Raw genomic sequence first — 15,479 nt, 5'->3', positions numbered from 1 at the left:
AGCTAGGTGTTGTTGTAATGTGGTGACAGCACAGTGTGAGAGTGAAGTAACTACTGTGTAGATGTGCTAGTGGATATGTGCAAAGGGGTGCATAGGTGGTAACATAAGTAAAATGACAAATGAAAATGGAGAAGGCAAATGGTGTTAGTGCAGCTGGATCTACTAAGACATATGAGGCTGGAGAAGGTCCTGGATATAATTGACAGGTTGTAGGTGGCCGTGAGGAAGGTGGTGAGGTAGCTGATGAAGAAGGTATACAGCAGTGGGCATGGGTATACAATGAGTATATGGGGTGAAGAGATGGATGCACATTAGTTGCTGATGATGGGCAGCAAATGAAGGTAAAGGGGAGGTATGTACAGAGGTGCAAGAAAGTGAAGAGGTGATGGAAGTGGTGATGGGTACTCTTGTGTGTAGATGATGAAGCTATGTAAGTGCTGTTGTGGGGATCCTAGCAGGTGGTGGAGATGGACATGCGGAGATGGGTGCAATGATGTGAGGCAACTACATGGATGTTGTGGCAGGTGTGATGGGTACTTGAGTGTAGCTGATGTAGGTGATGGACAACAAGGGATTAAGTGAATGTAGTGCTGGGTACAGGGGAGGTATAAGTGATAGTTTATGCTATGAAAGTGTGAACAGGGGCTGCATTGAAGAAAGGTGGTAGAGATGCTGCTGAGTATTGATGCAATTGCAGCAGGTATAGATGATGACAGGTTGATGAACACAGTATGCCGAATATGCAGATACATAGAAGCACTAGTGAACCAATTACAGCAAATCCCTCTCAACAATCACCTGGCGCTATGTGATTGATCAAGCGCAACCCCCCCCCAAGAAAAAAAAATCACCTTTTATTCATAAAAGACCATTCTTTTTCTTCTTTTTCGATAACTAATAGCAGTATTGGTATCACCATATGCCTGAGAGAAAAATTGGTCAAGTTAACATCATTGGACAGCCCATGAAACAGTGGCCCCCTATATTGAGTAGTTCACAAAACCACGTATAAGAACATTTGTACCATGTATAAACTAACAAACTGTGAAAACCTCACTAATGCTTAAGAAAGAAACTAATCTTGTAAACTCATAAAAATGAACTGCTCTGACATTCAAAAATATACTTTATCTGCTTCACATGATGATTTACACCAAAATATACAAGGACATTATTAGATGTATCCAAAGGAACTTATATGTAAAAAAGAAAAAGAAAATGCAGCTAGGAACTTACTTTTGCTAATTGTTCAGCAAACCCCTTTAACTATAAGAAAAGCCTCTTAAGATGAATTATAAGAACCTCAGGCAGTCTCCAGAGATCTAATTTCTTGTTGACTTGCTTGTTCCGCTGGCAGATTGCTCTTTGATGAGAACATGATCATCTTCACAGCCGCCTATCTTTATCAGCCGTTAACTCCATTGGCCAACTTTTAAGAGCAAGGCTTCCAATATGACATGTAATCTTTCCTTCTATATGAGATGGATAAAAGCAACATATGCAGCATGCAAAAGACGGTGTGATGAATGTGATAGTGAATAGTGCATACAAATGTTGCTGTATAATGAAAATGCAATGTGATACAGCAAGGGTTGCTGCAATGAGTGGAGGTTACACAGGGTGTTGTGATGGAGGGTGCTAAAGAGGTGACGCTGGGATGTTGTAGGTGGATGTGCCATAGTGCTATGCACTTACAGGTGAAGAGGTGTTGGTGGCTGAACAGTGGGTGCACAAGAGCAACATGATTACACATATGAAATTCCTAAGTAAGGTAACATCGTCAAAATATCACGAGCTTCTACAATTTGTCACTTCTCAATTCCCTCTCAAACAATCCCTGAATTCCATGCTACGACCCTGTCCCTCCCCAGCTCACTCAGTAGAGCGACCATCCAGACAAGATGGAGGGTCTCTTCTAACAATAATCATCCAGTATGCACTAAATTTTATTAGGCACATCACAATGGGATCCAACTTCAAGGAAGGCGGAAAAATCTTTTGGATTATAAGGGTATAAATGCAACCTACGCAAGATGGTCTCCCATGACCTCGGTAGGATTGCTTGTTCTTTGGCAATTGAGGCAATTAGTCTATAAAATCCATATAGCCTTGGCCTTTTAGACCATGGACATGCGTGAATAGCTCAGGGAGAATCAAAGCAAGCGATGAATACTCGCTATTCTTGAGTACTCCATGTGAATGTTCTAATAGTCGGACAAAAGGGGGGGGGAGCTATAGATACATTCATGTGTTTCTTACTTAACGTGTTTCATGATGCATAATGCATATCATTGTATATGACACATATATTCTTAACATATATAATTCAACATGAATAGCATTTAGTTAGTTGCATATCATACCATCAATCAAGTTTTATGCATCTTACATCAAGTTGAACATTATAGAAAATGACAATGCACTAACACATGACAATTATGTAGTTCAAGTCTCTGTTAATATGATCATAGAAAAGATACCAAAAATGACAGGAATCAGTTTTAGCTCTGAATATTTAATTGAGGTTGCTCTAACATGTCAAGAACACAATACAAGAAACATAATTTCAAAATAAGTTGTAACAAAATTATGAAAATTCTGAGACTGGCTCCTATTCAAGAAAAATCTAAGATAGATTTTGTCAATTGCAAAAATTTATCCCAAATTATAGAATTTCCTAGGATTTACTGAGAACTCTTTTGACAAAATCCTTTTTATAGAATCATTTTATATGTGTTAGCTTTCACTTAGATTTTTCACCATTTAATTTGATCAATTTTGTAACGCCCCAAAATTTCCAACTTGCAAACCTTTCAGAAGAACAGACAAAAGACTAAAAAGAGATCTCTTTATCTCAAAGATGGTTTATGAAATCAGCATAAGACTATTTTTTTGTTAATTTCAGAAAGTTAAGCTGACAACTTTGAGCGCGTTAGCTAAAAGAACCAAAACGCACAACCCATGCTACTTGCAAACACTTGGAAAAGCCACTTTCATTTAAGTTCTCCAAATAGTACAAAATTCGAATATCCCAAGGAAAATCCATTACAAAACCCCAAACATCAGGACGCGAGCTAAGAGCAGGAAGAAGAATGTCTTTGAGCCATCTTGCCATCGCGCCATCGCCTGTGGTGTACCTAATCATCACCTGTACCCATAGAATGGGTTAGTTTCGCGAAAAACTAGTAAGTGCACAAGAGAGACTGCAGGAAACTGAATTATGTACATTTAATTCAACAGGTTACGCAGTTTAAAGCAAATATGCAGTCAAACAGGTAAGCAATGCACAAGGTAAAATAATACAAGCGTGTAAGTAGTGCAAGCGAATAAGTAGTGCAAGCGAATAAGTAGTGCAAGCGAATAAGTAGTGCAAGTGAGTCAGTAGTGCAAGCGAATCTCACGACCCAACTACCAGTGTGAACAGACCTTATGTTTCGATAATTACTGGCCTGCAGGTACGCGTAGACAAAACATAGAAACAACTGAGACTAGTTCAGGCATCTGTTATTCTATGTATTTTCAATAACCCGAATAGCTAGTTGAGTTCACTCCAAAGGGACGGCTTTAGCCGAGAGAGGATTCCCCAAAGGAGGCAGTGCCACGGATGCATCCAACTTATGCATAAGTGTTGAGCTAACTATTGTAGCCCCTTTCCCCTAACTCCAATGACTAGGGAGGCCGGATTGTTGCCCGTAGGGTGGTTGTTAACAACCTGTCCATTGGAGTTTGCATCGCTTTGTCCTCTCTCTTGACAGACACATAGAAGCGAATAGGTAAGTTAGGGGTTGCTTAACTAACGACCCATTCTATGTTGTGGTCTTTAAACCACTCGAGCATCTTGCTTGTGAAGGCGAATGTGAGGCCATTTATGTGATTACCGCATTGTGCATTTAGCACTGTTCGAGGTCGCACGACCGTCTCATCTAATCATCGCAGTACTAGACATGTCGTGCATGACTACAAGTACTCTAGGATGAAGGGGGTATAGCTCCTCAATAGAAGTCTCAACAAGAGTGTTTCAAAAGATAAAGTAAAGTTTATAAACTTTACTTTATCTTTTGAAATAGCAGTACCTTATGCCAACATTATGCATAGATTTTCCAGAACCTCATATGCTATCGAAGTATCTACATGCCTCGCATGACTCGATACTGGCCTCGATAGACGGAATATAGGTTTTTCAACAGAACCCTTGCTAAGTAGCTCGCTCGAACCCCAACTCATCTACAGAACTGCATACTCGAAGATTCAGGATCCTTGCAAGGTATCCCTCTCCTTAGACGAGGATATAACGCTAGCTCCCAACTCAACTCTCGTCGCAAGAGAGAGGGTAATAAATGCCCCTTGCATCCTCCACGAGGTTGCCTTTAAGGCATACGCAAAGTGCAAGAAGTTGCACGTCATCTGCAAATAGCAAGGCAATACCAACACATATGCAAAAGCAAGAGCCTAGGCGCAGAGCGCGACGTAAGGTAAAGGCGGTAAGCAGAAGTGCAACGCTAAACCTCGACGTGATGCGTGACGGCAAGTAAACTGATAGAAGGTAAAGGGCAAGGATTGCAGAACCGCATCCTTGAGTGAAGTGCATACTCGTATAAATATATATATTTGTATATATATTCATTTAATAATCATTTTTAGTTTAATTGAACTTAATTCAATTATCCAAGTCTTCTGTATAATCTTCCCCTACCTTGGAGAGTTACGAGCTCGCTAACGTCTGCGGATATACACGATTGATGGCTCAGGTCGCGGAGCGCGAGTGGGATCCGTCGTACCTGCAATTATGCAATATTAACATGCAACCCAAACAAAAGCAAAAGCAAGGAGAAGGCTCGACTTCTCCGATAGATAGGGCTTGTCAAACCGTCCCAATTGACTCAAAAAAAGGATGGGGCAGGGCCAAATGACCCTTGCCGCTAAGGAACAGGTGCAGGGGCCATCGGCCCCCACTGGTTATTTTTAAAAAGAGACAGGGGCCTTCGGCCCCTGTTGGAAATCTTAAAAGAAAAAGGAAAAGAAAAAGAAAAGCAGGGGACCATCGGCCCCTGCTGGAAAAGTACAAAAAAGGGCAGAGGCCGATGGCCCCTGCCAAAAAAATGAGCAACAAGAGAAAGACGCAGGGGTCAATAGCCCGCCTACGACCTTTGGGAGAGGAGGCAGGGGCCAAAGGCCCCTGTCGATTTGCTTAACAGGATATGAGACAAGGACCAAAGGTCTCTGTCGGTTCCTTAAAGGAACAGGAGGCAAGAAGGGGTCTCGACCCTCCCTGGTAAGTCAAAAGGGCAGGCAGAGGCCCCAAAACCCTCCTCACAGGCGGTAGGGGTTTTACCCCTGATGACCTGTCGGCGATTGGTGGGGTTAAAACCCCTGTCGCGTGACCCTTCCCCGTCGTAAACAACCGACGGGAAGGGCTTTGCCCCCGTCTGTCGATGACAGGGGGAAGAGGAGAAACGAGAGAGAAGAGGCGGCGAAACGGAAGAGAAAAGGGAGAGAAAGACGTACCTGGTGTGTTATCATCGCAAAATTTTACTTTTGCAAGTCAAACTGACTTTTGAAAAAGATTTTGAAAATAACTCGCCTCCATTTTAAAATGCGGGATAATTCCGAAGAATAGGACTCGCCTGTCGGTACGAGGTTCAACCATTCCTGGCGCCTTTACCAGGGGTAATCGAACCAAGGATCAAAAGTGTGCTTAGCTTTGCTCAACTTGCCTAAATCATGTTCTATTTCCCAAATGCACAAAAAATCAGACATGTGTTATGAATTTCTGAAAATGCTGATTTGAAAACATGATGTTTGCTTAAATTAACTGAAATACTTGGAAAAGATGTCACTTGGAAAATCGTGAATCATGGTGAAAGTATTTCTGAGGAAAATGAAAATCGATTTCTGAAGAATCCAAGTGTTTTGTGAATATCGATTTCTGAGGAATTTCAAATAACTTTGGAAAACTTGATTTTTCTAAATTTAACTTTGAAATTGAATATATAACTTGAAAAATCATGATTTGAACTTGATAAATACTTGAAATATCATTTGAAAGCTCAGAGTTTTGAGAAAATCACTTTCTGAGAAAACTTAGAAAATTTTGAGAAAATCGATTTCTCTGAATTAGAATCGGAATTTGCAAATGAATGAAATGAATGAATATGGATTTGAAAGACTTGATTTTGAAGAATTGAGAATTTTTTTTTATATTTTTGAGAAATGCAGTGCATTTTGAAGTTAGCCTAAGAGTGTAGGCTGAATGTGGCTAATACGAAGATCATAAATCTGGGTCTCATTCGTATTCTGACTATGGCCATAAATACGAATTCCACCGAGTTTGTCAACTCTCTAAGAGCTAGTGCATGTTCCATTTGTGTAGACCATGGTGGATTTGTAAAAATATATACATAAATGATGCATTCATCAGATATTAAAAGTTGCAGAATTAAACTATATGCAATGCAAATCCTAATCTAAGCAGGAATTGAAATTCTTATTCCAAAGTTTACATTTAATTTACATCACTAATTGAATTTAAATACATAAAAATAAAGTCTTAAATGTCCTTGCAAAACTAGAAAACTTGTTAGTGAAGATATGCTGGCTTTTCTAGATTTATCCGGTAATATCTAGAAATTACTAGATTTTGCTAAATATAAACCTTTTTCCATGATTCTCTGAGATAAACATAATAAAATAAGAAATAAAATTGAATAAATATGAAAATGATATTTGAAAATTCGAAATTGTGGTCAAAATGACAAAAATACCCCCTGATAGCAAGACTATGGCCTTGAAATTAGGGTTTTTCAAAAATATATTTTGTAAAATGGGGTTTTGGAATTCAAATAAAGATAAATCAAACATAATATGACATGATATGATTAAAAATATGAAAATTAGGGTTTAGAATTTCGAAATTAAGGTCAAATGACCAAATTGCCCCTGATAGCAAGACTATGGCCTTAAAATTAGGGTTTTTTGAAATAAATTTTGGTAAAAACTTTGGCTTTACGATTGAAATAAACAAAAAAATCGATAATGAAGCATTCTAATATGATTCTAAACATGAACAAACCCTAAAAGCATGAACTTATACACGAAAATCAAGAAATATCATGAAAATCATGATTTTAGTAGTGTTTTGGGATCCTACGGGTACATTGTTTTGCAATTTGATTGATTCAAGCACCAAATGGATTCTAAAATTGATAAAAATCGGCACCTGCACTTGTTATCACCCTAAAATCAGATTGGAATCATAAAAATATATTTTTGACATTATTCCAATTCGAAAATTGCATTAAAACCTTAAAATATGCTATTTTTATCCATAATCACATACCAATTTCAGTGTTAGACTCAAATCAGGGGATAATTCACCATGAAAATTTCTGAAATTTTACAAAGGTAAACCAGACAGAAAAACAAAGAATCTCCTTTTTACAGATTGGAAAAATCATCTTCGATGAGGGAGATACTTTTCCGGCAATCTGGACTTAAATATAACGAATCTAAAATTGGTTAAAACAGGTACTTCCGATTGAAAATACAAAAACAAATAGCATCATTCATCAAAATTTTTTGAAATTTCAGCAGTGAATAGTAGACAAAAAAAAATAAACTTTTTTTTTTACAGATCATAAATCCAATCTACGGTTAAAGATCTATGATCAGTACAAGTCGGATTAGGGTTTTAATAAATCATAACGAGTTTTAAAACATGGATCCGACTTTCTGACAGAGGAAAAATATCAAACTGAGGCAAAAAATTATGAAAATTTTATAGTAAATAGCTTACATTAACAAAAATCCACTGCACTTTATGGATCTCGAATCGAATATCGGATTAAAAAAATAACGTATCTGCAAGTTATGCTTAAAATTAAACAACGATTTTAATCAACAAAAATCACGATTTGACTTTGTATTTTATCAAGGGTTCCCGAATCCCAAAATGTTTGCTTTTTTTACAATAGTTTACTGACATATCCTTAAACAACATATAAAAAAATCAAAAAATTTCAATAAATATTTCAATACAAACTAACATGCTTTCTACTGATCTGAAATTAAAATATGCAGAAATCTAAGAAATACCAATAAAACATGATTTATTTAATGAAAATAACAAAAAAAATATCTAAATAGTAAAATGAATCCTATTTTGATGTTGTAATACATTAAATAGACAGTAATGTGCTAAAAATAAAAAAAAAATATGGAATTCATGGTTGGAATTGCTTTTACCCTTGAAATCATGGATTTAATCCATTTAATCGGATAAATCTCATGTTTTCTTGGTTAAGAATATAAAAAACAATGCAATAAATGATTCTAATGGATTAGAATCATGGAAAATAGCATGGAATAGGTCTAGATCATCTTCTTGAATTGAACTTGAGGTTCTTGAGGTTGAATCCATGAAAGGGGAGGTGCCAATGGTGAAATCTAATATAAAATCATAAAAAAACTAATAAAAAATAATAAAATAATATTATAAAAACTCACCTTGGGGTTGCAGCTTCAATGGAGGAAGAAGATTTTCTGGAGAGAGGAGGGAGACCATGAAAATTTGAGAGAAAAACAGCCTCCTTTGACCTCTTGAAGTCCCCCTTTTGTAGGTTTTCAAAAAGTCACTTAATTAGGGTTAATTAAGAGGTTTTTCTTTTTTTCAGGACTCTTTCTAATAAATCCACTAAAGACCAACGATTTTCCTAGAGGATTCTAACCTAAATGGACTCTAATTAATCTCTAATTAACACCTAATTAAACCCTAGAAAGTCCAAATGTGGTGCCACTTAGTGTGGGCCCACATTTGTTTTTTTTAAAACTTGAATTTCAAACATTTAAAAACCAATGGTTTAAAACTTAAATAAAATGAATTTTTAAAATTGCTTTTGACTCCTCTAAACCCCTAACCTAACTAGGAAAAGGACTAACCCTAGTCTAACCTTGGCTTCTTTAAATGTGGCGCCACCTCGACTGGGCCCCACTTGAATTTTAAAAAACGATTTTAAAACTTGAAAATGAGAGGTTTTTCAAAAGATATTCAAAAGTAGATTTTGAGATTGAAAGATTTGAAATGACACAGAGCTCTGACTGGGTCAAAACTCCTCTAGATATGGCGCCAACTGAGTGAACCCCACATCGAAGTTTTGAAAAACTTGAAACAAAGAATGAAAATAATTTTGAAAAGGGGTTAAAATCATAGTTGAAATTCAAAGTTTTGAAAATAGAGTTCTAAGCAAACTGGAACTCTAGACTAGAGTCCTGAATTTTTAGGACTCTGAGAATTTGGATTTTAAAAGCCAAATGAAGGAGTTTTTGAAAGATTTTATAAAAAAATTGGTAAAATAAGGCAAAAAAAGCAGTCAGGGTTAGAGTCCTAACTCAACTGAAACTCTGAAATAGAGTTGTAAATCAATTGGAACTCTACAAAATAACCTAATTTTTGAAAAACAAATGGAAAAGAGTAAAAATAAAAGCAAAAACAGACTCTAAAACAGACTCCTGACTAGATTAGGACTCTGGGAGGGAGTCCTAATCAGACTGAAACTCTAGATTTTTTTGGTATTTTCTGAAAAACAAATGAAAAAACTTGTGAAAACAGTGAAAACAATAACAAATATTGAAATAAAACAGAGCTCAGATTCAACTGAGACTCTGGGGACAGAGTCCTAATTGAACTAGGACTCTCATATTTTTGAATTTTCTGAGAAAACAAATGAGAGAATTTTAAAAAATAGTTAAAAACAAGATAAAATTGAAGTTTTGGTTCAGAGTCCTGATCTGATTAGGACTCTGAGAAAGAGTCCTGATTCGATCAGAAGTCTAAGAATTTTTGGTTTTCTGATAAACAAATGATGAAATTTAAACAGAAATTTTGAAAATCAGTGAAAATGGAGTGAGAAAACAAACTTTGTATAGAGTCCTGATTTGATCAGGACTTTGGAGCAGAGTCTATCAGGACTCTAGGATAAAATCCCAAAATTTTGAAATTCTTTGATAAAAGTGTAATAGTTTTGATAGATGGAAATATTTTTGAAAGATTCTCTCAAAATTAAAATCAGGATCAGAGTCCTTATCCAACTAGGACTCTCTAAATAGAGTCATGTTTTAACCAAAACTCTGAGTTTTTGACTCATTTTGAAAGATTTGGTTAAAAACGGGTAAAAATAGTGACAAAAGACAGAGTCCTAATCTGACTGAAACTCTGAAGAAGAGTCTTAATCCGACTGAGATTCTTGAAGAAGAGTCTTAATCCAACTAAGACTCTGGGATTTTGGCCAAAACGGAAGATTTTGAAAGGTTTTTTCCCAAAACAGGTAGCAAAGGTAGTAAAAAGTAGAGTTCTAATCCGACTGGGACTCTGGAAAAAGAGTCCTGATCTAACTAGGACTCTAAGATTTTGGCCAAAATGGAGGAAATGGACAAGGGATATGACCATAACTGGTTTAAAATCAAAATGGAATTTTGAAAATGTTTTAAAAAGGTAAAAAGATAAAAAGATAGAGTCCTGATCCAACTAGGACTCTGAAATTTTTGAGAAGTTTGATAAGTGAAGGAATTCAGAAGCGACACCACCTAAATGGGTCTCATCTGAGAATTGAAATCAGTTGAAAATTGAGTTTAAAACGAATCCAGATTGTTTTCTGAGAAAAACATTTCAAAATATAAGGTCCAGGGGGTTGGCAAATGACAAAATGTTGATTAAAAACCCAGGTTTTAAAATTGATTTTGAAAGAAAAGTTTTAAAACTCGAATCTAGATTAAATATTTTGAAAACAGAAGTGCTGGATCTCAAAAATGAGATGTAATGACATACAATGCTATGCAATGTAATGAAATGGTATGCCGAATGCATGCAATGATATGCAATGACACATGAAATATATAAACACTGGATGAGGGTAAAAATTTGGGGTTTTTACAGATGCCCCTCTTTGCTACTAAGCCGGTTGTAAGCCGAGCTTAGTGGCAAAGAAAAACACACCAAATTTGGACTATAAAAATGCATCAATTAGAAAAATATGGTTGGGTGTGAAAGAATTAATTCAGATGATGATGGTAGATATGGAATAAAGAATAAAGAAGAAGATTCACCTCATCGAAATGAGGCTCAGGCTTAGCCCTTAACCTGGATGGGACGGAAAATGAAATATCTCATCAGAATGAGGCTCAGGTTTAACCCCTTGACCTGATCGGGGATGATAGACGGAATCTTTAGATGAAGAAACCATGATGGGACCTTTGAATTTTGCACAATAAATCCGAGAGGGTTTTGCAAAAGGAAGGAAAATGGGGTCCCTAAAGTTTGAAAAGGGATTTGATCTTGGGCGCCTCATTTTTTAGACTAAATAACTTTTGAAATTGGTGACCTTTTGCGAGAAAATGATTCGTGGCTTAACCTCAAGCCGAAATTGGACTGTCTATGGTGGGATAGTGGGGACACAAGGAAGTGTGCAAATCTGAATGCCCAAGCGCTCAGATCAAAACAAGAAGGGAAGGATCTTGGACAACTCCCATCACCCGATCCTAAAAAGGATAAAAACAATGCCTGGATACATCAAAATAGACGTCAAGCTCTCACAGGATAACTTGAAAAGATTGGCAATAAGATAAAAAAAATTTTGCGACTGATTCAAAAATAGTTGAAATGTAAGTATACTTATATGAAAAATATTCCTTCTTTTCTACTTGAAGTATTACCTCCAATTGGACTTGACTTCGTAGAATCAAGATTCGAATTCAAATTGTTTGCAATTGACTTTTCTTTCAAGGAGGCTATCAATTTCTTTGATATGAACAGAAAAAAAGAATTCTCATTGTGAAAGCAATTGGTGAAAGGATATTGATAAAAGAATTTCACAAAATTAAAGAAGATTGTTGGTAGATTCGGCAGTTTGATATCCTGGGATTCTTTTCTCATGATGATCTTTCTGCCTGTACTCTTTTTTTCTCGACTGAATTGGAGCTCTCTTTTGGGTTTCTGGGAAATTTATTACATCATCCTTCATTTTGGAGATGTCCTAACTTTTCTCTCTCTCTTTTTTTTGGAAGGGTACGTCACAAACTTCTTCATCTTGGAGATGCTCCAATCCTTCTTTCTGGCTAATCAAAATGGCCTAACATTGACTGGCCAGTGTGAAGTTGCAGCGTTGTTGAGGTTGAACCCAATAAACTGGGTTTCACTTTGAAAAAACTAGCAGCACCAGTTTTTTCAAAACTTAGTTAAGACCAGGTTTTGACAAAACCTGGTTTCCATGGAAACCAGGTTTTGTGGCCCCAAGTTCCAACTTGCATGCACAGGCCCCAAAAATGATGTTTGAACCGACATTTCAAGCCTCCGCATGTAAAATCCTTCCTTAATTACGAATTTACAGTATATCAGTTTTTATCGTGTGTGTGTGTGTGTGTGTGTGGAAATAATTTGTTTGTTTCTCTCTGTTTTTTCTTGTAGCACCTTTGGTAATGATCTGGAGCCAACATGCCAATGGTTAGAAGTGATATTCAGCATAACTATAGTGCTCAGTGGGCTGCTTCTCTTCACTTTGCTCATTGGAAATATTCAGGCAAGTATTCTTACAAGTTTGGTAAAAAAAATTAGGTTTAGTTGGTGCAATAAATGAAAAGAATCAAATAAGTTTTGGTTCCCTTCTGAATAGAGTGGATTCGAAAGACAAATTTGTATTTAAGTTAAGCAGTTATATCTAATATTGTAGCATTGATGGTGAAGATCCAATTTAGCAAGTACCACTTTTGTACTAGTAGAGTAATTTGATTCTAATTAGGAATGATCATCCCTTGAATGGAAAAGATTTTCCATATTTGAAAAACTTATTCAATATTTCTGTAAAAGCAAAATTGTTCTAAAAAACCCTCTTTCAGCTTTTCTTAATATATTAATTATTCTTAAATTATTTTTGATACTCCGCCATGGCAGATTGAATGAAGAGGTATTTGCTTTTAGATCAATAAAATTACCTGAGTGCAAGGTGAATTAGTTTGTGTTAATGGAATAACTTTAGCCTTTTACATAGTGTGAACTAGGCTAACTGGCAGGGTCACCTGGTCCCAGACCTCACTCAATCAAGTCGATCAAGCACTAACCTATATCTAGTCAGTGATTTGGTCTGGTCTTGGCAAAAATTATACACAAGCTTAACGATGTTCTAAGATATTCTCGGTTGAGTTGGTTGCTACAAGACCAATTTGGTCTTGTTGTCTTGAGCTAAAGGGGCATGATACATGACGCTTTATAGGTATTCTTGCAATCAGTGATGGCAAGGAAGAGGGTGATGCAGCTGCGAAGTCGAGACATAGAGTGGTGGATGAGGCGGCGGCAATTGCCTTCAAAACTCCGGCACAGAGTCCGACATTATGAGCGCCAAAGATGGGCAACAATGAGAGGCGTAGAAGAGATGGAGATGATCAAGAACTTACCTCAGGGGTTGAGACGAGATATCAAGCGCCATCTTTGCCTGGACCTCATCAAGCAGGTGTGTGTGTGATAAGATATGAATCCAGTTTTCTCAAGCCTTGAAAATACCCAAGCTGACCTGATAAGCTTATGGACCAACTGAGTTTGGTCCAACCTTGGCTAGGCGCCAGTCTATTGCCAACATTAGAATGTTACACCCATATAAAAAGTTGGTCTAAATTTTTTGTTTCTTATTTGTTAATCAGGTTCCATTGTTCAGCAATCTGGATGATCTAATCTTGGACAACATATGTGACAGGGTAAAACCCCTTGTTTTCTCCAAGGATGAGAAGGTAAGGCTTTAAAGCTATGTTTTTTATAGCACATGAAATGCAACCAATATCATAAATTCTAAATTTCCTCCTCAGACATGTTTTATTCAACATGAAAAGTTTAGGAACCAACCTTTTTTGCCATAAAGGAGACACACACATGCACCGTGCACATGCGCACGTGCATATGCGACTGAGTTTTAAAATTGAACAGATCATCCGTGAGGGAGACCCAGTGCAGCGGATGGTATTCATTGTACATGGGCATCTAGAAAGCATTCAGAGACTGAGCAAAGGGATGATTGGTACATGTAAGCTACGTCCAGGCAACTTCCTTGGTGATGAGCTCTTCTCTTGGTGCCTCCGGCGCCCTTTCGTCGATCGCCTCCCTCCGTCGTCTGCCACATTCATCTGCCTTGAGCCCACTGAGGCCTTTGGACTCGATGCAACCGATCTCAAATACATCACGGAGCACTTCAGATACAAATTTGCAAATGAAAGGCTCAAAAGGACTGCAAGGTGCACAAATCTGCTCTTGAAGATCCACGTATGCTCTTGGACATTCACATACATGTGTGTGTGAGTGAATTTTGACAAGTTCATAACCATTAACATCACTACCGCTGCCGCTAAGAATGTTATTGTTCATGAATTCAATCACATTTCATATGATGCTGAACATGTTACTTTGGAAAATCTTAAATTTTAATGGATTAACAGACTAGTATAGGACCTTCTCTTGGGTTTCAATTTTACATGTGTTGGATAAACCTTATGATCAATTTATATGTTATTTGACAAATTTTATATTTAATCAGGTACTACTCCTCTACTTGGAGAACCTGGGCTGCTGTTAATATACAATTAGCTTGGAGACGGAATCGTCAAAGTTCCAGGCAAGAGATTCAGGTACTGGAAAATGTAGATGATGAAAGAAGACTGCGGCATTATGCTGCCATTTTCTTGTCACTCAGGCCACATGATCACCTTGAGTAGAACCAAATGAAAGGCTATGGCCCTATGTCACATGGGTGCGGGTGCGGGCGCGGGTGCGGGTGCGGGTGCGGGGATTCAGCACTTCCAAAAAACCCGGGTGCGGGGGTGCGGCAGGGGTAAAAATGTAATAAGTAATATATATATATATATATATATATATATATATATAAAGGGGGTTGGGGAATAGGCGGGGTTTTTTTTTCAAACTTTGCAGCTGTCAGCAGCTGACAGACCGTTGCTGCAGCTGTCAGCAGCTGACAGACAGCTGCTGTCAGCAGCTGTGCTGTGAAAAACTTAATTTATGCTAGTCTGTCAGCAGCTGACAGACTAGCATAAAGTTTTTTTAAAAAAATTTCGAAGCCCATTTGGGCAATTTTTTTTTTTTTTAAAAATGGACATTAATGATCCTGGGTGCGGTCAACGCACCCAGGATCGAGTTGACCGCACCCGGTGCGGCACCCGCACCCGCGTCGAGTCGCGTCGACGCGGGTGCGGCACCCTCCTAGCCGAATCCCTGTGACATAGCTATGGCCATTGTGCTATTAGAATCAATGGGCCAACACTTGTTCCTGCTCACTGTTATGGGAAATTCAGCAAAATATTGGATTTCCATTGCCCATTACATCAGTTATCAGCCTTGGAGCAATCAGGATCAGCGAAAGAATTTCTGGCCGCTCCTATATCCCTGATCAATGGCTATTATGTGGCCTCATTGTAAATATATGCACAGTAAGGGC

General features: G+C 37.5%; 1 protein-coding gene across 1 annotated transcript; it reads left to right on the top strand.

Moving 5' to 3' along the window:
• Positions 1 to 669: 669 nt before the first annotated feature.
• On the top strand, positions 670 to 14,742 carry LOC149813161 (cyclic nucleotide-gated ion channel 2-like). Its single transcript, XM_089991070.1, has 6 exons — positions 670 to 716; positions 12,455 to 12,566; positions 13,257 to 13,493; positions 13,681 to 13,767; positions 13,961 to 14,265; positions 14,565 to 14,742. The coding sequence occupies exons 1-6, from the start codon at positions 670 to 672 to the stop codon at positions 14,740 to 14,742; spliced, it is 966 nt and encodes a 321-aa protein (XP_089847196.1).
• Positions 14,743 to 15,479: the final 737 nt, after the last annotated feature.

The sequence above is a fragment of the Nuphar pumila genome, chromosome 16, assembly GCF_984573655.1.
Source record: "Nuphar pumila chromosome 16, dmNupPumi1.hap1.1, whole genome shotgun sequence".
Taxonomy (NCBI): Eukaryota; Viridiplantae; Streptophyta; class Magnoliopsida; order Nymphaeales; family Nymphaeaceae; genus Nuphar; species Nuphar pumila.
Note: the sequence above shows the minus strand (reverse complement) of the source record. Positions and strands in the feature narration are given on the sequence as shown.